We start from the raw sequence: 21,379 nt of genomic DNA, 5'->3' as shown, positions 1-21,379 counted from the left end.
TTCTGGGAACAAATCCCAAAAATATTCCCTGCTGCCTTGTTTGAAAGGAGCCTCTGGAAAAGAGCTGCTTTCTGGACACAACGTCGAGTTCTGCTTTGACTTCCTCCCATGTCCAAAAACGTGGATGTCTGACTCCAAGTTGTCCACAGAAGAGTGGACAACTTCTGTGGAACATTAGAACTTGTCTCCAACAAGTTCTAATGTTTAGAAGGCCATTTGCACTAACACTTCACGTTGTAAGTGGTAAGTAGTATGCATGCAAAATAAGGCTCTTATCTCCATTTCTTTTCTTTCTTTCTGATTTTGTGCAGACAACACACTGTGAAATCAGTTGGTGAGTGGAATCAGTTCACTTCACCCTTGACCCGTCCTGATCGGAAACTAAGAATCAGAGCATCGGTGCAGTCAGTTGAAGAAAATAAGATTCCAGAAGCACAGTGTTTTTCTTTATGTCTGGACATCTCTGTGGTGTATTCAGGTTGCTAGTGAATCAGATATCATAAGCAGAAAGCTGAACACATAATAATAAAGTGTGTTGTTTTCTCACAGTTATGATAAATCACATCAGAAAATACATATAGAAACTGGCATTTATAACCAAGCTAATTTTTTTAATTTTAGCTTAAAATATTAACCTTGTAATCAATGTGAGGTGTAATATTTATAAAATACAGTTTAACTGCAGAGCTGTGTAATTCTGATTGCTCTCTCTCACACGTAATAAAACTTTAACTCTGCTTCATATTTAAATAATTAATGGTTACTACTGAAAGTTTCCTGTAGGCTCCTGTAGAGTTAAGAATAAATGAACGATTTAACAATAACATAATTGATTTGACATAACGGCAAATTGGAGCTTTTTGCTCTCAAATATTAAGTTTTGACTCTGCCGTCTCATAAACTGGAGGATTTTACCATGTAGTAGATTTTATATTATGAGGAGTTGCTTTACAACTTTTGACTGTTTTAGAGAATTGTTGTTTTTATTTTGCTGTGAGTATTCCATCTTTTTAAATTTTGTGAGAAAGTAAATAAAAATAGTGAAATGAGATTTAGCTGAAATCTCACATTAGTTTTACAAAATGGTTAAATGGAAACTGGTGCAGAAAGTTGTGTCTCAGAATTCACCAACAAGTTTCTTCAACTTTTTCTGCCACATCTTAAAAATATAATTTTTGCAGCTGCCTTTGCTCCCCCAAAAAATGCTACCAAAGGTGAACGAACGAAACACAAAGCAATGAAAGTTGTCATTTAAGAGTACAGCCCTCTTTATAATCTTCATGATCACTGGTAATATTTGTGAATTTTTATGATTTTTTTGAGCACAAGATGGTTTGACGTGGTAACTGTCGATCAGCTGGTATTTCTTAATTGACTTGGATATTACTTAATAAAACATTCAGATTATGAGAACGTATGTGAGGATTTATCCAGTAAAATATATACTCACATTAATTCTTAATACTGCAGTGGTTCTGACAGTAACAGCATGTTAAATGGGCAGTATTTTGTTTTTTCCAACACACTTGTTACTTTGGTAAGAATGTTTTGGCACATTTATCTTGCTGTCATATATTAACACACTAGCTGACATTAATGTAGTTGAAGCACTTCATACGGGTGGAATGGTGACTGTATCCTGACCTTTGCAGTGCCTGTTTTTACATGTCGGGCAGAGTTAGTCAACCATGAACTGTCGGCCTTAAAAACTGTGCACCTCAAGGGGTTGAGAGGACAGAGGCCTATTTAGGAATATGTGCTGTAATGATCACGCGTTCTGTTTGTATGGCTGAGCCATAAAATATGGCGCCAAATGGAGAAAACCCCCCCCCCAAAAAAACAAAACATTGAGTTTTAACGTAAGGACAACTTCAAAAAGAAATATGGAGAATAGGTTGGTTAGCAATGGAGTCTCCAAGCACTCACATGGCTCTCATGTTGTTTTCTGGCAGCAGAGGGATCTCCAGGATCTTGGTGTTGGATTGCAAGACTTCGTGGCTGGCAGTGGAGACGGTTTTGCCGGTGATCCGGTGGACCTGGTAGAAGGCATGCGGTCGCAGGAGGCGATCGTCTGCGGTCCCGATGAAAAGCTGCAGGGTGAGCGGTTCGCTTTCCATGTAGCCGTAAAGCTGGCAGGGAGAACAAAGAAGCCGAGGTAAGAGGAAACGCCAGCTGTCAGGACCGTCGCCTGAGGCAGCGTCAAAGATAATGCAAACATTGCTGATGGACTCCAGTAGACTCCTAAATTTCCAGTTTTTACCCAAATATTTTATTGGTGCAATCCAGGCTATGGGTTATGCTTTTCAGTTGACGTTTCAGTAGTACTACTGTTGAACATGATTTATTCTGACTCATTTTAAGGATTAAAGTGTACTGGACTGAACTTGTGTAAGTCAACCCAGGTCTGGATCACTCCATACTGGACACAGGACCGGGTTTAGAAACAAACCCAAGCTGGGTCGCTTTTAACATATCACATTTTTCAAGTGAGCAAGGTGGCACTAAAACAACCCCTCTATGCAGTACAACATCACCTTGCCCCTTCTGCCTTCCGGCAGTTATGAACTTGCATTATGATTTCCATTAAAGCTCAGAGACTGTGTCCCACTGTGATGAAAGAGACTTGTGTATTGGTATCACCACTTCAAACAACTACCGCTTCCTCTCGTACGCCTCCATTAGCTGCTACTGCTCAACTAATAAAAAGATCAAATATTTGTGAAAAGGTGGAGAGAACCTGCTTGGCCACGCACCGATTGAAAATCACTGTTAATTTCAGGGGTCCAGGGGTAAAAACCTTTTTTTTTTCACCATCTAGCTAACGTCAACGTGTCAAAACTGAAAATTTAGTGTGACGACAATGTTTTAAAACAGAAATATGGAGAAAGTGTTTCAAATTCTTTGGGGGTGGTTCAAACACACATAAAGTTTGTGAGTGATTTTTGACCGAGACAATTTACTAACCACATGATTTGGTGAAATTGGAGGTAAATGCCACAGACCTCCCAGGATTTACATTTTCACTGCAGTGCAATGTTCCCAGATGGTTAGAAGAGTGAATGTTATGTGTGGTCAGAGATCTCTCCCACCTCAGAAGGGCAGCAAAGGTGTACAGTCCATCAGGTACAGTAGACCCAAAAACTACCGAGAGTAGTCTGTCAACATGCAAGCCCCCATGGATCCACCCAGGTAGCATTCTCAGCCGCTCGGAAATATGCTGCGGGAGATGGACTACTCAAGACCGGTGCTTGCAAAAGTCGGGACTCTGACAAAATCCCACAAATTGGTCAATTACCAAGGCACACACCACCGCTGCCACAGACAAATTTTCTCTGAGCTCCGTCCGAGTGAAAACAGCAGTAACGTCAAATGGAATAAAAAGACCCCAGTTGTTTATCTACTGGAATGACTCATAGAGCAAAATGCAGGCCACATGTAACCTATGACATAATCTGATTAATTGGTTTATAATTACCTTTAACGGGGGACCCAGACCAGTGGTTGTGAGGAAGAGTGATACGACTGGAGGGCTGTCGTATTTAGGTCTTTGAAAAATTAGGGCTACAATTCCATGAACCTGTAATGCTTCTGGTTCAGAAACAAAGTTGTCTGAGAAGGGAAACTTACGCCGACGCTAAGAATAAATGTGCGCTGTCTAAAGTTAATGAGATAGCTTTTGGACAAACGGCAAGTTTGAGTGTGTACTTTTTTCTCTTACCAAGTTTCCGAATTAATCACCTTGAATAAAAATAGGGTATGAGCAGCCATTCAAGTCAAGTATATATCCATATGCGTCGGTGATCTAAGCACCAGTTCTTATCTGGCTTTTCTCTCTGATTCACCAATCAAGGAATCGTATAGCAAATGGTAAAGTTGTAGCTGTCAATCATCTCCGCTTCCAGCTTTTACTTCTCCAGCGTCAGTAGTGTCTCCAGCAGCTGTGTCGACCTGTGAGCTAGTCACACATGCTAGTCATCAGTGAGTTAGGCCGAGGTCAGGAGCTTCTTGAAGTCTTGGCATCCCAAGGGGCCACTTCATCTGCGCGGTGATCTCACCGACAGGCCCTGCTCGCCTTGTTATATTTTACTTATAGTGTCACCGGCAGCAATTATGAATATGCACACATGCTACCAGTTACCGACGTGTTGACTCGTGTGAGGGCCACGGCGACGCGCGAGATGCAAATCTGAAATGCGGGAGCGTTAAATGGCGTGACGTGGTGTTTTGGATTAATGAGACGCGGTGCAGCTGGCCTGCAAATCCGTGCCGTCTGTCACTTTTTCATGTACGGATTTTCATCTTGGGGGTTTGTCAGTGACCTCCAGCCGTTAGCTCAGCCGCCACATGGCTGCAGGGTGGCCCAGAAGAGAGGCAGGACGGAGGGAGCAGTTTGGGCTGGGTGGGGAAGGGGCTCTTGTCTTTTCACCCGTCTTGCGGTAAGACACTGTGATTCCAGTATCAGGACTCAGAACCTCATGACCTCAAGGGGGAGAGGAAGTGATTAATGAGGTCAGATAGTCCTCTTGGTGACGTTAGCCTACCCGGCAGCTAGAGAAAGCAGTCTAGTCCCCCTGGGCGACCTCTTTCAATTCTTTTTCCATATGTGCTCCTGCTGACCCTCTACCTAAAGTCCTGTCTCTGCTTCTGCTGAACCCCTCTGATGCTCAGTTAACTGCACATCGCAAGTAGAGTACTTCTTCCTTTTATTTTGAGATTATTTTTTTGTATTTGTGTCCATTGGCAACTGTGAGGTTGACTTGAGAAGTACTAATTTCAACCAGATGAGATTCTTATGCTTTAATTGCACCACTATCTGGCAGAGTTGTAGCATAATTATTGTGAGAAAATCTAAACATGGTTTAAATAGCGTTTGTATTTGGAACAGCGTCTGAGAAATTTTTTTTCAGCTAGATCTAGAATAAAATGCCCTATAAACTTTTTCACATTTTGGTCGTTACAAAAATAGACTTCATTGTGTTTTAACTCACAATGGCAAACCCAAAGGTCAACCATAACCTCAGTCTGTTTTCCAACTCTAACAGGTTCTCTTCCACAACAGTTCTGTATGCCACTCCTATCATCTTCCCCTCTAATCCAATAACTTATTTGTCTATAGAAAGGTATGTTGTTCCTACCACCATGAATTATCGCTGAGAATGGTGTGTTCAGGTGATTTTTATTGTTGCTTTTGTACCACACACAATAACTCGCATCCACGCCAAAAAATTTCAGTTTTGGTTTCATTTAATGAAAACACCTAACAAATAAATTGCAGTATCCCTCAAACGGCTTTTGGGAAACTGCAAACTCGTGTTCATGTAACTTTCTTTCAACAACAGCATTCTGTTTTCTAGACAGGTGAGATCAGAAGGCAGCTGGTTGAACTGAATTTCTTTCAGTGGTCTCAGATTAGGGATGGGTGAAATGTGGAAAAAAAAATTCTCTAAAGACTTGAGAGACACTGTGTACCTCTCAGTGACATCCGGTTTCGATTGCTCCGTTGTCATGCAAAACAGCTGGGGCTTGGGTTAAATATCACACGTTAGCAAATGGTACATTAATTGACTAACAGTAAACACATGTATAGTCTGTGTCAATCAAAAGAACAAAAAGACATGCTAAAGCTTTTCAGGGCAGGGCATCATGTATTTTCTTTAGTAATAGTGACATTTAAAACGCTGCCTGCACCTGGCCTCAGCAGTGAAGATGAAGCATTTCAACATGTTAAATGAAATGACTCAGAGCTAAATTAGTTATGTCTGTCCTGGCTGGAAATTGATTGTGAATACACTCCACAGGCGTGCAATGCGCTGTCGTCTCTCCTTCTTTAGCGATTCCTTTCATCGCCGCCTGGAGAAATGTCATGACTCGTAGAAGTCCACGTGGCACAGAGAATCGGGGGAAGAGGAGTACTGGAAGTAGAAGGGGGTTGGGGAGTGGTAACTGGGGAGAAATGCAGCGGTCGGTTTAAGCTTTTTCCTATTATCCCAGTCTCTCCTCTGTCAAGTGCTGACACATGCACGTTGCCAGCCTTCGCTGTACCCAATTAAATATACACTCATCCAAGTTGTCTTTCCTTCCAGACTTTACACCATCGCCTGCCTGGTCTAGTCACATCTCCCGTGCCCCATAATGAACACACAAAGTAACATATGCAATCCTTTAAAGTGTTTCGTTTCCATGGAGGCCGATGCCACTCCATTTATAAGCAACCGAGACTCCATAGCCATTACAGTTTTTGTGGAACCGAGTGCTTTAGTGTTATGTCATCAAGGGCACCGTTTCAAGCAAAAGCCCACGTCTAGACTAGTGAGGGTCCAAATTCCCTATAAAAACAATGGCTTTGTTACCAGAAAAACCTGCCACGAGAAACATCATCCAACTCTACAGAGGGTTTTTTTTATAATGGAGATGATGCATTGATGATCACTGCTTCTCCTCTAACCACCCAATAACGCTACGCTCCTGGGCCATGCATCATGAATGTACAGCTTGTCTGGTTATGACTTCAAACCGGCGAAAACGATGCACAGCTTTCTGTACTTTTTCCACATGTTATTAACTGGTAAGTAGTGGTAGCCCAACACTGCTGTAAGGGAAGGAGAACCACAGTTTGCGAGTGGCATAAATAGCCCTTTGGGCTACAAATAATAGTCCTGACTAAGCTCTAACAGCACCACAGGGTAAACCCAAGCCTTTTGAATATCAAACAAGAAGCAGCAGTGGATTTAATGAGCAATTAGCTACTACAGTATAGTTTGTTGTAGATTGGGAGGGGTTTCTTTGAGACATTACATAGGCGCAAAGTACCGGATCCCAAGGTGAAACCACACATGCAAAAAAAAACAAAAAAAAAACTCAGCATGTGCTTGATGAGGTCTTTCATGTCGCCATGGCGGAAGCCTATGGCAAATTTCATATACATTAAAGCTGCAGAGCAAAACAGAGATGGGCATTAAGTCATGCCCGTTATAGCTACATCCTGGAGAAATTACAGCACGTCTGTTTTTGCTTTAAGTTTAATGAAAGAGAGTGTGTATGTGCATAGGCCAGTGATTATCCCCTATGAAAAAGTCATAAGGATGACTGCACTGCACACAGCACTCCACAGGTGTTGTTGCTTGCCGTTGCCAAGCATTAGACGGGTGTCACTTAGGCTCCACTGCTATACCACCAATTACACCAATTAGAATAGCCATATCAACAAGATCAAGTTCTCAGCAGACTTACTGAGAATTCGATCTCTTGTTTTCAAAATAATGTAATGGAATAACTTCTTTTTGGAACCGTTTTTGACTGAAATATTTTTCAGCTCACGTGTGGTTTTGATCTGAGGGACGGCAGACCAGGACATAGGCTAGAACAGTTATTAGAACTGTTACCTTGCAGCAAGATTGACTTAAGTTCAAATACTTGGCTTTCTTGTGTAGAGTTTGTAAGTTCTTCCTCTCCATGTCTGGGTTCTCTCTGGGTATTCTGGAGACAAAGTTAGGTTAATCGCTCACTCTAAAGTTGTTCTCATGTTCAAGTGGGTTGTATGTCCTCTAGCTGTCCAGTGTGCATCCTAATTCTCACTCACTGATTGCTGGTGATAGACACCAGCTAGCAAACCTGTAAGCATTAAGTGGAAAAGGGAAATTATATGGGTGGCAAACTAAGATTTTACTTTGGTACGGCTTTGAAATTGCCTCTAGCATGGCTGAAGTGAAAAAGTACAGCATCTGGAACATTCTGAGAGGAGCCAATGGAATATCTTAGGTTTCCTTATGAGGGCTGTGATGTGCTGCCATTTAGCAAAGTAAAGGAACTAGAGATGTGGGGGCCAAAATGTCCACCCAACAATAAGAGAGGTGGTTAACAACCTGCAGAAGGGGAAGGCAGACGGATGACGTAGTTTAAGTCTAAGGTAAATGATCAGCCACTGACCTAGTGAGGTGAGAGGCCCTGAGACAACACTTGCTTGAACAAAAAGAAAATGCAAACTCCACACAGAAGAGTCCAAGTTGGATTTCAATCACAGGATCTTCTTCCTGCCTGGCAGCAGCAGCAGCGTGCAGGCCGCTATAGAAACAGTGTATCCTTTCAGGCTGCTACGGCTACATGTTTTTTCACCTGGTGTTGCTTTCCAACACACGTGTCACCATCACTCATAGCACATGTGTCTGATCATGCATGAGCTAAGAAAACAATAGAGCTCTGCTTGACTGGGACCCAACATGAGGGAGGCCTGCTGGTGTGGGTTTGGGAAATCACTGAAGGATGAGAAGTTCACTGGGAACGACATCCCCTGGTCCTCAGGAGGGAGGGAGTCGGAGGAAGGGAAAGAGGCACGGGTGTGTGGAGGGTAGAGGTGGCATCTGAGGGGCCTTGGGAGCCTGACTCCTGCACATCCCCACCTACCGTGCTCAGGCAACCTCAGGGCTACTTGGGTCCTAATCAGCAGGATACAGAACATCTCTAGGGGGCAGCCAAGGCAAGTTCCAGCTGCCTTGTGACTCCCTCTGCCCCTTGTCTCTCTTTCTCTCCCTACATCCTCCAGCCTTAAGCAGCACAAACACACACACGCACGCACGCAGACAGACACACACACGCACACATATACTTCCTTGATCTGCCTCCTACACCCATGCCCCTGTGTCATTATTGACTCATTCTCCTTGACTGCGCCTCACCCATCCAGCGCCTTCCACTCATTACCATGGGGCATTTGGGACCGCTGGATGCCCTTCCTTCAATGTTAAGACCATAGTTTCTCTAGACACCTCAACATGGACAAAGAAAGGGTTAAAATAAACTATTGAAGTTAGATTTAAGAGAGATTTTGTATCTTGGACTGTGCAAAAAAAAAAAATCCCTGAAGGCACCAAAAAATGTTCTTCGAGATATCATAAATTTAGCACGAACGCATGATTGGCTCATCTTTATAGATATATCTTTCTGCTCACTGCCTTGCTTGGAGTGGTTTCCAAAGTTATAAAACCCTCAAGATACCCCAGCTGACTGCACAGGAAATAAATCACAGGCATAATAAATCCCCACTTTCCAAGAAGTCTAAAATATATGTGAAAAGGTGCGAGAGTGAAGAAGCATTGTGATGTGTGTATTACAGCTTTTACCTGGAGTCCGAAATTCACCTTTTAAATTTGAACCTTTTAAAGCATAGATTGAATTTATGAATTTTAGTAGGGCAACACAGGGCATATTTTATTGCAATTTTTTTTACAGCTGTTTTAAAAGTTATGTTTTTTGCACTTTGTCCTGTTCTAACCACAAGCTGGAGTTTATTTGAATACACCCTTCTGGAGGAGCTGCAGAGATTCATTGCTCAGGTGGGAAATTCTGTCCACGGGGCAAGTTTCAGTTGTGCGCTCCTCAAATTTAGAATATATGGCAGATATCGGCTAGAATAAAGCCACAGTCTAAGGTTTGAAGACCAATAAAGGGTTTTCAATGACACATCAAATTCTTCTGCTGAAAATGTAACATTGCACATCATCTTGAACATAACATATTTAGTTAATGGGAAGATGAATGGAGCTACACACAGGGAAGGAAGGATCTTGTATCCCATTAGAAACTGAGGTTGAGGTTCACCCTAAACATACAGTCAGGTGTATTATTGGATGGTTTGGATCAAGGCATACCCATGTGTGTTTATGGTCCAGTTAAAGTCCGTACCGACTTTGCAAATCAGAATATACCTGCTAAAAGAGCTGCTGCTGTAATCGCAGCAAAATTGTTTTACAAAGAGTTGACTAGGCCTGTCACAATAATCAATAAATCAATTAATTGCATGATAAATTTAAACAAGCTCAATAATTTCAATGTGCATGACTTATCGTTTTTCCCTTCCCACCAAAACTGGATGATGAAACTTTTCAGTATGGTGTTTTGGTCTCAACCAGCCTCTTTTTTTGAAAGACCAGTTTGCTAACAGAGACTTTATCATTTACTTTATCTGTTGTTTCTGTTACTTTGGTTATTTTGGATATTTAAAATGTCTTCCAGCACCACTGTTAAATGTTCATTAGAATTTTAAGTTTATTGATCTTTGCAGTATTACCTCTACATTACCATTACCTCTACATGAAAATTGTCTCAAAACAATAATATTATTGTTTATCACGATAACTTCTGGGACAATTTATCACTCAGAAAAAAAATATTGTGAAAGGCCTAGAGCTGACTCAGGGAGACTGAATCCAAATATAAAACACTTTGCAGATTTAGACAAATCACCTAACCTTCCGATGGTTTGTCACATAAAGTCCCAAAAAAATACTTCAAAGTTTGTGAAATGTGAATTTGCAGTTTGTATACAATTCTTTGGGTTAGTTTATGGCTTTTTTCCCCCACGCTGGTTTGTGAAGAGTGAGCCAGACAGCAGAGTAAGCTAAATCAAAGCCGGTCACACCTGCTGCAGCTGTGTATAGTAAGCTTACTGTGGTCCGCCTCTCTTTGTGGCACAGGGCGGGCGCTGGGCTGAAAATGTTGATTTATGCATGTTGACGTACAAAGGTTTTTAATGAAGGGGAATAATGACCTGTATTTACAGAGAAAACCTGCGGGTTGACAGGCCTGTTTATAACGCCGCGCTGGCCAACAGCTGTCAAGTGCATTTGACACCGAGTAGACCAGGATGTGCTGACAACATCTGTTTACAAAACAGCTCCAGGACAGTGCTAGCACAGTGCTAAGTATTCAACACTGACAGACTGCACTAAATACATGTTTTTTCAGAGTTTAGTGTTCAAGAAATAGAGGATGCATCAAGCTATGTTTTGCTTGAAAGAGCTGTAAATAATACAATTAGGCTTTTTTTCTCCTTTAAATTAACAGCTTGAAAGTCAAATTTACCCTCGGCTTTTGGGACGTGCACACAGCACTAAATTCCCACCTTGTGTAAACTGAGATGCGAGCCCAGCATGATGACAGTGCAACATAGAATGGAGTTCTGTGCTGCGCTGTTGGTGAGACTGACGTGTGCTCTTTAAGAGTTTGCCAAGTACAATAGAGAGAGGCGATGGTTCTCCTCTGTACTAATTGAGTCAGCATGCACTGCAACTGGTCAAAGTGACCTTTTACTGGATTACAGCGCATTGACTCTGCGCTTCAGGGAGCATTAATAACACAGCAAACAGAAATGTAGAGAAATGTAAAGCTTACAGTGTGTACACATTGTGTTAAGTTACTAGAAAGGCCTCTGCTAGACACGCTGTGATAAATGGGAAATAGACTGTATATGTCACGCTGGTTCAGAATGCGTAAAAGTGAGATTTGAGATTTGGTTAAAAAGTAAAAACAATCAGTATACCTAGTGTAGATATTTATTTTGTCATTTGCATTCAGAATATAACCAAGCCGGCTGGTCCTGGAGGAAATGGCCACCGGTAGTATGAGAGACTGAAGCGCACATCTCTGTTCACAGAAACAACTAAGTAGTTTCTGCTGGGGGTACACCGATGGCAGTTTTCTGCCTGATGCCAATTCTTCAAAAGCTTGATGTACCAATTTGGATTTTGGCTGATACCAATTATTTTTGTTGCTAAATATAGCAACAATGTGCAATGTGCACCCCAATGTTAGAAAGTTGGTAACATTGGGGTGACTATTGTGAACAACGCACGTGCAGATGTGAACTGGTAGGTGAATCTGTCAGTATATAAATACATAAATTTGTACTTGCTCAATGGTGCTCACTGGGACTTTCCACAGACATCCATGTTGCCCCAGATTTTTGTGAACATACTGACAACAGGTCATATCACAAGCATGCACAAAACAAAAATTGTACAACTGTACAGAAGTTAGAAGTTAAAGCAAAAAGATTGTGGTTTAAGGAAATGATATTGATTTTTACACTGCCTTACTTTTCAGTTACTCTCACTGAAAATGAAATTACACTTCATTCTCTACAAGTAGACAACAGTTGTTTAAATGACCATTATTTAGAAATAACTACCCAATGTGACAATGAACATGGCTTAAAACTTCATAAAGTAGTGTTTGCATAAAACAGGAAGACATATTTAAGAATGGCTTTGTCTTCACACAGTAGAAGTCCAATTTAGTCGAGGCCAGTTATTCTTAAAGTTTGGGGCGCACCACTTGATCTATTATCAAGTCTATTACATAGATAGTGAAAAAGTGAAAAAGGTATAGCCTTAAATCTAATACAGGAACTGTTTGAGTAATGATAAAGGTGTTCCTGTTTGATGCAGTGTAAATGTTATGAACCTCATATGAGAATAAAAAGAGATAAAAACAGGGTCAGAATGATGGCTAGCTTCCCTTAAAGTTACAACAAAAAAATAAATAAACACAGCTGATATTTATGAACTCTGTTCTTTTAACGTGAAGTGTTTGTGAAGATACAATATTAGCTTCTGTTTAAAAATTCTCTTCAAAATTAAGATTTATTAACTCATTCTTGGCCTGAAAAGTCTAGGCTCATCTCAGAAAAGCCGTTAGCTTGCAGCACCAAGCTAACGGCTAATTAAGTGCTCAATTTCAGTCGTCAATAGCCAATATCTGACAACTTTTGGATATACACCTGCTTAGATACAACTCAATGAAAATGCCAAGTTCTCTAATCAGCAGTCATTCAGTTCTGCATAAGTCTAGTAATGAGTCATTTATGTGTATTGAAGAAGGGCTCAATCTAAAAGTTACAGGATAGTAGCTTCCAAGAACTGAACCTGGATTTATAATAAATCAAGACAACAAAAAAGACATTGTTTACAGAACTGTGACACAAATTCCCTTACAAACTCAGAACTATTTCTTTAAATTCACATAACTAACTTGTATTGATAATGAATATCACAATGGTAACATTTCAAAGACACTCGCACCTTCACTGCACTTCAGTTAGACGTACCTGAACAACAGGGTGTCCCCCAGACAGCGCCTTCACGGCTCCTCGGCTTCCCTCCGTCTCATAATGGGCCCTGTGGTGGGACTTTGGTTGCACCTCAATCTGCAGGTTGTACGCACCGGAGCAGGACGAAAGCTGCCAGTCAAGAGCCGGCAGTGAGGGGCTGCAAAGAACAAGACAAGTTGATTGCTCTAAACTGAAAGTAACATAAGATTAAAATCATTGCTTTTATTTAATTGAATTTGCAGACATAAACTTCCAGGCGCTCCACTGTTCTCTCCATGTCAGAAAAACCTGGATCTAATAATTCCAAGCTTGCTTTAAATTAGCCACAAATTGGGCCACTTTGGAGTAATCCAACTGGCTTGATCTTCCTCCATTTCATCATGGTCCTAAATCTAACCAACAGCACTATTACACTGACATGCATAATTCTTTAGACCAGGTTAATAATTAGTTGTGTCTTTTATGTACAAAAGCAAATGAAAAGCAAATGTGGCCCAGTTTGGGAGCTGTGTGTTTTACATTATAACATGACAGGTGGAAACAGCCGCGACGAGTTAAGAAAGTGACAGCGGGATGAAAGACATTTCTGAGGCACGCAAACAAAACCTGGTACAGACCGATGTTTAAGCTGCTCTGTTGTGGGATTGGGTAACACCGAGATTCGACGACACAACCCCCGTCAGTTCTGAAGAGAGTGGATCAAGACGCGCAGCCCTTCTTTGGCGCGCATGATATCTCTTTCTCCGAGCCGCAGCTGGCATCCCTCAACGTCATTGTTCTCCAGACAGAGAGTCAGAGATTCCCATGTGAAAGACGCAGAGATATCTAAACCAAAACAAACATGTGCAAGACAATATTTCTCGGCTGGCCGGATGCCTGTTAAACGCAAACCCTTGACCCGAGGGGCGGTTCGGCTGAAACCAATCTCTGGCATCTCTGTGGAACTTGCGGGCTGTTTGTTGACCCAAAACAAACTGATTTCCCCCCGCAAGGCTTTATCTGCCCAGACGGTGCATGACATCACATTAGCTGCGGGGAGAAAAGATGGTCTAATGGCGCGACAGGCCAGTGCAGCGAGCCAGCTGATTAACTCCCAGACTGCTTCCCCTTCAGTCGAGCCTGTCACCGTTACTTCCTGTTCCTCACTATCTTAATCAAACACTTGATTTCCGACAGGAAAGTGTGCTATTGGCTTGGAAAGACATGCCACAAAGGGGGGGCTCACCTTGTGTGTTTGTGAACGTGTGTCTACACATCATATTTGTGTGTGAGTTGTTATAGCAACGGCTGCATACACAAGCTGAGCAGCTCCTCTGTGCGAAATATAATTTATGAAATAGCTCTGATCTTCAAAGGGAGCTTGTTTGGAAGTGAGGAGCGTGTATCTTTGATTCTTTGCCTTTTCATACGGCCTTTGAAGATTAAAAACTGAAACAATCTTGTCCTCTCAGGAAAATAAGCAAAACTTAATATAGATGCAAAAAGACAATACATGAGTCTTTTTGCATCTATGGATTGTGTACTCAGTAAAACAGTGAGCTAAAGGCTTAAAGGTAAAGATCAGAGGCCGTTTAAGGTAGCAGAAGTGTGTGCATCTCTGTGCATCTAGCGGCAGTTTTGGGGAAAGTTGGGTCTAAATGATTAATATAAGTTATCCCCTCGTGGCACTTTATTTAGAAAGGAGGATTCAGCTTAATGTCTGTCATATATTATATGTTTTACGGTAACCTTTGTAAATGTGACTCCCTGGTGATCCCAGCTGCCTGGGACAAACTTTACAAAGAGATGCTTCCACCATGGGCTGTGGGTGGTGTGTAGATGGAGTTCTAGTCTGTGTGGGATTACAGATAATGCAATAAATATTGTGTTGGACTAAGAGGGAGCTACGAATGTCCAAAGTGATGTCAGAGATTGTAGTTTGCATCGGGACAATGAGACCTGATCATCCTGCTCACAAAAACAAAACAAGCTCAGAATCATTAACAACCATGAAATGTTCCTGCAGATTCACACGTACAGTATAAGAAGATTTAAAGCAGATCCAAACTTTACCATCTTTAGTGGGTAATGCATAGGATTTAAATTAGCCTTGTGGTGGTCACACATAGTTTACATCTTATCTTCCACAATGTCAACTTTTCTTTTATTCAATAGAACCTCGTATGCTGCCACATAAACTATTTCAATATGGCACTATATTGTCGGAGTTTGTGTTGTAATCCAGGCTTATTTGTTCACTCTGTCAACAAACCAGAGGAATAGTGAAAAAACTTTCTTTTTTACTTAAAACCAAAATTCTTAAGCATAGATAAAATATTAAAACACATCCAGGGCTTACATTGATATATAAGCCCTGGATACTACCACATTATATGACACAGAATGTAGACACATAATGACAGAAACGGAAACAGATTTCACTTTCACAAGAAATATTGCCGCATTTTAATGCCATGAGATCTTGTCCTACTAGGTCTTGTTACACCCCTAATCAAGACTAATTCATGCCATTTTGTTGCATCTTATCCAAAGCTCTCGTTAAATGAAAGTAAGCAGTAGACCTACCCAACCCACGACTGGGCAGGTACAGAAATATTAACAGATGTGTGAAACCTCAGCACACAATAACAGGAGTGGCTTACCTGAGGTAAGGCTTGGGTTTAGACCAGGAGTATGGATGCTGTGGTACATCCAGAAACCCTCCACAGTAATTCTCCTTCTTGAGGCTAAGGCGGGAAGGGTACTCCTCATGTCGAAGCTCCCCTTCTGGACCCAGGTCCTCACCTCCGGGTTCCACCTTCAGACTCATGGATGGTGAGAGGTCCAGCATGGTTTTTCGTGTCTTGATTGGGATTCCTTCCGCCATGTCAGCCATTCCGTCTGTGGTGAGAGCATTAATAGCCGCTACAATGGCAAGGTTGGTGTACTGGTTGGTGTTGGTAAGCCAGTTCTCATCTGTGACGCTGACCCTCGGGGAACCATGTGAAGAAGGGGTGGGTGATTGGTTGGGTGAGCACGATGTCTGCTGGTAAGACGAGCCGCTGAAACTGTATTTTCTCTTGCCCATGCCACCGCTGTTTCCTCCGCCAACTCCACTGCAGGAGGGGGAATTCGGCCGGGACCCACGTGGCTGCGCTGGCCATCCCTCCTCTGCCATTGCACCTATTTGAGGGGAGTTGGAAGGCGAATGGTGAGGAGAGGCTGCGGGACCGATGGCATGTGGACAAGACAGAAGTGATGATGACCCTCTGGGTGAAACGCTGGGTGACTGCCAGGGAGAGTTCTGCGGGGAATTGTCGTAGTTGTAAAAACCGGATTCGTAGGACGAGGCTTCTGAGTTACAGCTGCGAGAGGATATGCTGCTCGCGGGGCTTAGACAGCTAGGGTCACGGTACCCATCCACATTCGGCAGCGTCAGTGTGACGATGGAGTTGACGCCTCGTTTGATGATGTGATCTTCTCTGCCGCTGGCTTCTACTTCATCCTCTGGGTATTGGCTATAGGCGGTGATCTCTATACGAGGGCTTTCCAGAGCTGGAGCGCCGTTGGGTCTCAAGGCTTGAGGCAGGTAGTAACTTGACGCAGCATGGTTGTCATTTTGGACACTGTAGCCAGTCTGGTGGCAAGAGGAGACCGGGATGAGAGGACTGGACTGCAAGGTGTGGTACTGCGTAGAAAGGCATGGGTTGCCCATGCCAATTGGAAGACTGACATTTGGTGTGTAGTTGTATGCATCTGAAAAACATAAATCAGAATTGTTATTTACAACTAATTCAATGAAAATGTTTTATTTTTAATTAATTCAAGATAGTGTATCAATTCAGTATTTCCCAATTTAGATAGAGCAACAAGGCATGTTTTTGAAAACATCTGTAGAAGCTTTATTGCACATGATGAATAGTCACAATTTGCAGTTTCTCTGTTTGTTTGATCAGTGCATCCATGGCTCTATTCGGCACACCCTGCTGTCATATGTACTCTACAAGAATTCCTCCTGCAGCTCTGATTGATGCTCCGTTTGATTGATTGCATCACTCACCGAGTGAATTAGGCCCTCCCCTGTGGACAGCTGACAGCACTCTCGCATCGCTCCGAGCTTGTGATTAAGTCAAAGAGAGTTGGCTGTAGCGCTGTACACACAGATGCACAATGGTACACGCAAAGTACACACGAAACCGAGCTCACGAGAATATCGCAAGTGCAAGTCAACTACAAAGTCAGAGGAAGCATTTATATCCTAACGTATGTACCTACACAGTAACAGGTTGGCCGCTTTGTAAAAACTCACATCTTTTTTTTTTGTATCTAACAGCTTTAGTGATGCTGAAGGTGGTGAGACATAACATCACTGAGTCTGAAACCTGTTAAAGGGCACTTAATGTGCTGTGCTATATTTGTCAGCCACATTATTGTGCATCACATGAAATGACAAAGCTGTCACATGTCACATAACATGTGGGCAAGGAATTTAAAATTAGTTTACGGATCTGCTTTTAGAAACATACATCTCCAATAAAACAGTTGACATTAGTGATAGAAACAATGGACATTTAAATCAAAAGCATAAACTTTGAGGAACAGTACACCAAAAAGTTTTCAGACAATTTAATGTGAATCCCCTAATAGCAATAAATTAGGAAAGGCTTTACTGCTCCTCAACTACCCACCTCTGTCTGGTTCATTCTGGGCAGCTTGACTGTCCTCAAACAAATAGCTGAAGTCAAACTCTTGCTCTTCTTGCTGGGAACTCATCTCTGCCTCTGTCATTATCCACTCTTTCAGCATGAAAGCTAGTGTGACCCAGCTCAGTCCTCCCTGATGCCTTTCTCTCTCTCTTTTCTGGTCTGAACAGATGATGGTCTCCCGCCCGCTCCACCCGTCGTGATACTCCTCCTTGAGTCAGGCCCGGCTGCCTTTAGCTTGAGCTGCAGCTGATTGTTTTTTTTCTGCTACTCCTCTAAACGTGTGTTTGATCTGTGCACTGCACTGCAAGCGCACTTGACTTCTTCTAACACCCACTCAAAACACATTGAGGCTTTCACTTTTACACACGGCATGATGTTGAAACTAGGGTTTTCCGGGTTCACGCGCGTCACTGCTGCTGAAGAAAGAAAACTTTCAAAAAGCTCTGAATTTATTTATTTTTTCAGGGTGCGGGGAGATGATTATAAGAAAGGTCAAAGCCACACTTGAAGACAAAACAGTGCCTCCACGTTTGCTTGCGGCGTGGTTTCAAAGTGCTCTCACTATCGCACAGATTATAGCGTGTTCTCTCCGTGCACAGCAATTTTTCTCAATTACGCTATCGTGATCAAAACATTCTCTCACCACAACTAAACCAGTATGACTAAAGAATACTGGAGCTTATCCATAGGGATTGTGGTGGAGACTGCGCTCAGACTGACAGGATCTCAGAAAGAGATACGTGGTCCCTCACAGAAGTCATCTGTAGCCTCTGGAAATGAGAGCCCTGGGGCCACTTTTTGTGCGAGTATGGCTGGCAAAGAGCTTTGGCCAAACATCGGATGGGTCCATGTGTGTGTGTGTGTGTGTGTGTGCGTGTGTGTGTATGTGGACATCTGGGTTTATCTGCGATAGCTTAGTGGCTCATGGCGCATAGCTGAATCTCCGTGTGGTTACACATAGCTCCTTGTCAAGTCGGCTACCCGACATCCCACAACGCGCAGATCACAGCTCTCCGTCTTAGTTGCAAACACAGACACACGCACATGCCTGTTACCAATTATGAGGCTTAGTGCTCAGGGACTGAAATGAATAATAGGCCTGCACCCGTCTGTATGAAACCTCAAAGACTTAATGAAATTCCCAACATCCACAAAAAGCCAGTGCCATCAGCACTGAAAATTGAGACTAAACAGACTATAAAGAGCTTCAGATTAAAAAAAAGAATAAGAAAAAGAAATCAAAGTTTGCTGCCTTGAATGTGAAACAGGATCTGATTTGTGTGCCTTCCAGCAGAAAACGGACACCACAGAATATCGCCCATGCTCAAATGTTAGTGCATTTTATTTAACCATGACTGCAGCACGCAGCTAAAAAGTAACATGAGATGGAAATTATATTTCACTTACAAACAATGTATATATGAGACAGACATATATACATTGTTTATATGTTTTCAGTATTGACATTAGTGTACATTTTTATTTTTAATAAAATATTACTGAACTTATGATGACATTCTCTACCAGCTGTGGAGGGATTGATGTATTGACGTGAAGTAATGCAAAAATAATGTTTTACAAAAAAAAAAGAAATTTAGTGAAAAGCCGTTTTTTAGTCTTGATTTTGACATAGTTTGAAGGTGGTTCAAAATGTAGAAAGCTAAAAATATTGAATTTCAGTGAGAGGAAATTAAACAACAAACATTTTACACATTAAGGGAGTTTCGCTTTACAACTCATGCATCCAGAAACTATCATCTCTTAACCTGATTTAATCCTTTTTCTGATCCCCACCCACCCGCACCCTGACAGCAGGGATGAAAAGCAGCTGCTTAGTTTGCTTGTCTCTTGGGCCGGCTATGTCTCTCCCCCTCTCAAGCTCATATTTTAAAAAGGCAAAGCACTACCTCAACTTCTGCACAGAAGCCTAAAAAGAATCAAAATCTCCAACGACCCCTGGGATGAAGCTCTCCGTTTGTTCCCTCCTCACCCCTACATCTAACATGACACTTTCATAGAAGTCAGGGTTTATGAATCCGTCCCATCATCCTTAAGAAGAGGTGCACCTGCAAACACGGCTGGTAATGGTGTGAATGTAATGCATTTGAATAAGTCTGTGTTATTCCTTGGCAGAGTTCAGCCAAAGCAATGTGTTTTGGAACTGACACAATGAGATTTTAAAAGATGTTTTTTTTTTTCCAGTCAATAAAAGTTGGAGAAATCAGCGTATTCTCAATGCATTTTATATTCAAATCAAACATTAGGGGGGGGAGAGAGAATAAGAAGCCATATGTAAATGTTACCTTCCTCTGCAGACTTCATATCGGCGGCGGCGGTAGATTTGAGACGCTGGAGTCCCCGCTCCTGACCGGCTGCTGCTGCTGCTGCTGCTAGCGCTGCTGCTCCGAAGTTGAACTTGGCTTTGACGCTCAGGCTGGAGGTATCCTGCATTCAACAAGCGATGCGCAACTTTCGTCCGGCTGCGCTCAACGTGCACCAACGTCTTCGCCGACGGTACTATTCAAGAGCGGCAACACTGCTTTACTTCACACGCCGTAAGGCATAACTCGCTTCGGAATCTTTAAAACAGAGGAGTGAACTTTTCTTCTGAGCACGAGCGAGAGGAGTAAATCGTGTCGGAGAGGGGAAGGAAGAGAGGGGGCAGGAAGAGTGGCAGCGTTTGGACCGGGTTGAGGTGAGTTTTGGATCGCTTCTGAGCGGTGAAGGTTCTTTGAGAAGTCTCCACAGTTGGATGACGCAGCTCGGTTTGTCAGAGGAGCCGGCTCCGGTGCTTTTAAAGCTGGAAAACACCCTCCGTCCGTGCGCCGCCCATTCCACAGGATGACGCGGCCGGCTTCTGCAACCTCCTGGAGCGGCTGATGATGTCTTCCACCCAGGGAACCCTCCGGGGGAGGCGCGCGCACGTGCGCGCGTGAGCGTTTGGGAGAGAGAGAGAAAGTGACACCGACGTCTTCCATATCAACAAATGATCAGTCTGCATTATTCTGTTGATAATATTGCCCCCCTCAGTGTAAAGTGAGCTTTCCACATGAGTAAACAATCCCAAATACTTTTTTTTTAAGTTTGACGGTTTCTTTTTTTTTTTTTTTTTCAAAATGCAAAAATAGGATTTTTCTCAATTCTGAAGATGTCCATCATCTAATCACCAGAAAATTGATAAACTGACGCCAACATTAAAGTTTAAATCTCATTCTGTACCACATACCAGACTGACAAAGTATGGGATTTCACTTAGCTACTTTTACGGGTCTGGAAAAGTATGGAAAAGAAGGCAGAGTATGAGAAAATATTTGTTTTTCTGAAATGTATTCCTTGTTCAATTCTCTCCTTTCTTTATTTTTTTCTGTTCCTTCCTTCTTCCATTCCTTTCTGACTTTTTTGTTCTTTCCCTTCTTTCTTCCACTTTTTTTATATTGCTTAAAAAACAAATGTAATACAAAAATTGTCTATGTAAATCTTGTCATAACTCAGATCTTCCAAGTATTTTTTCAAATATAAATGTCATTGTGGTTGGTGATCCTGTGGACAGGTGGGATCTCTTGCAGTGAATCTGAAGAAGCCTCTGACAGAAAACTGATTCTCATGATTGACATGGCATGCCATCAACTCAACAGCAGAGATGATAATCCACAGGAACACGTCCTGAGTGACACCATCAGTTGTTGGCCAGAACTGATATTCCACCTCATTTGCTTTTTTTCATCTTTAACTCTCTGTCTGGCTGAATGGTTAGACTGCCGGGCAGAGAGATGTTGCAGTGGATTTGATGCTTGAACATTACGATTGAAGA

At 42.3% G+C, this 21,379-nt stretch overlaps 1 protein-coding gene across 1 annotated transcript in view; it reads right to left on the bottom strand.

Annotated features, from left to right (window-relative positions):
* The window catches only part of LOC103478694 (nuclear factor of activated T cells 1), a 73,816-nt gene extending 53,407 nt beyond the window's left edge, over positions 1 to 20,409 (bottom strand). Inside the window, exons 1-4 of the mRNA XM_081597329.1 lie at positions 19,872 to 20,409; positions 15,526 to 16,618; positions 12,881 to 13,040; positions 1,927 to 2,129 (exon numbers count right to left, since the gene is read on the bottom strand). Of these exons, the coding sequence (XP_081453455.1) occupies positions 1,927 to 2,129; positions 12,881 to 13,040; positions 15,526 to 16,618; positions 19,872 to 20,019 (1,604 nt within the window). The 5' untranslated portion in view covers positions 20,020 to 20,409. The remainder of the gene's footprint in view (positions 1 to 1,926; positions 2,130 to 12,880; positions 13,041 to 15,525; positions 16,619 to 19,871) is intronic.
* Positions 20,410 to 21,379: the final 970 nt, after the last annotated feature.

The sequence above is a fragment of the Poecilia reticulata genome, chromosome 16, assembly GCF_904066995.2.
Source record: "Poecilia reticulata chromosome 16, P_reticulata-male-v2, whole genome shotgun sequence".
Classification (NCBI taxonomy): Eukaryota; Metazoa; Chordata; class Actinopteri; order Cyprinodontiformes; family Poeciliidae; genus Poecilia; species Poecilia reticulata.
The sequence above is the reverse complement of the archived record's forward strand: the minus strand, read 5'-3'. Positions and strand labels throughout refer to the sequence as shown.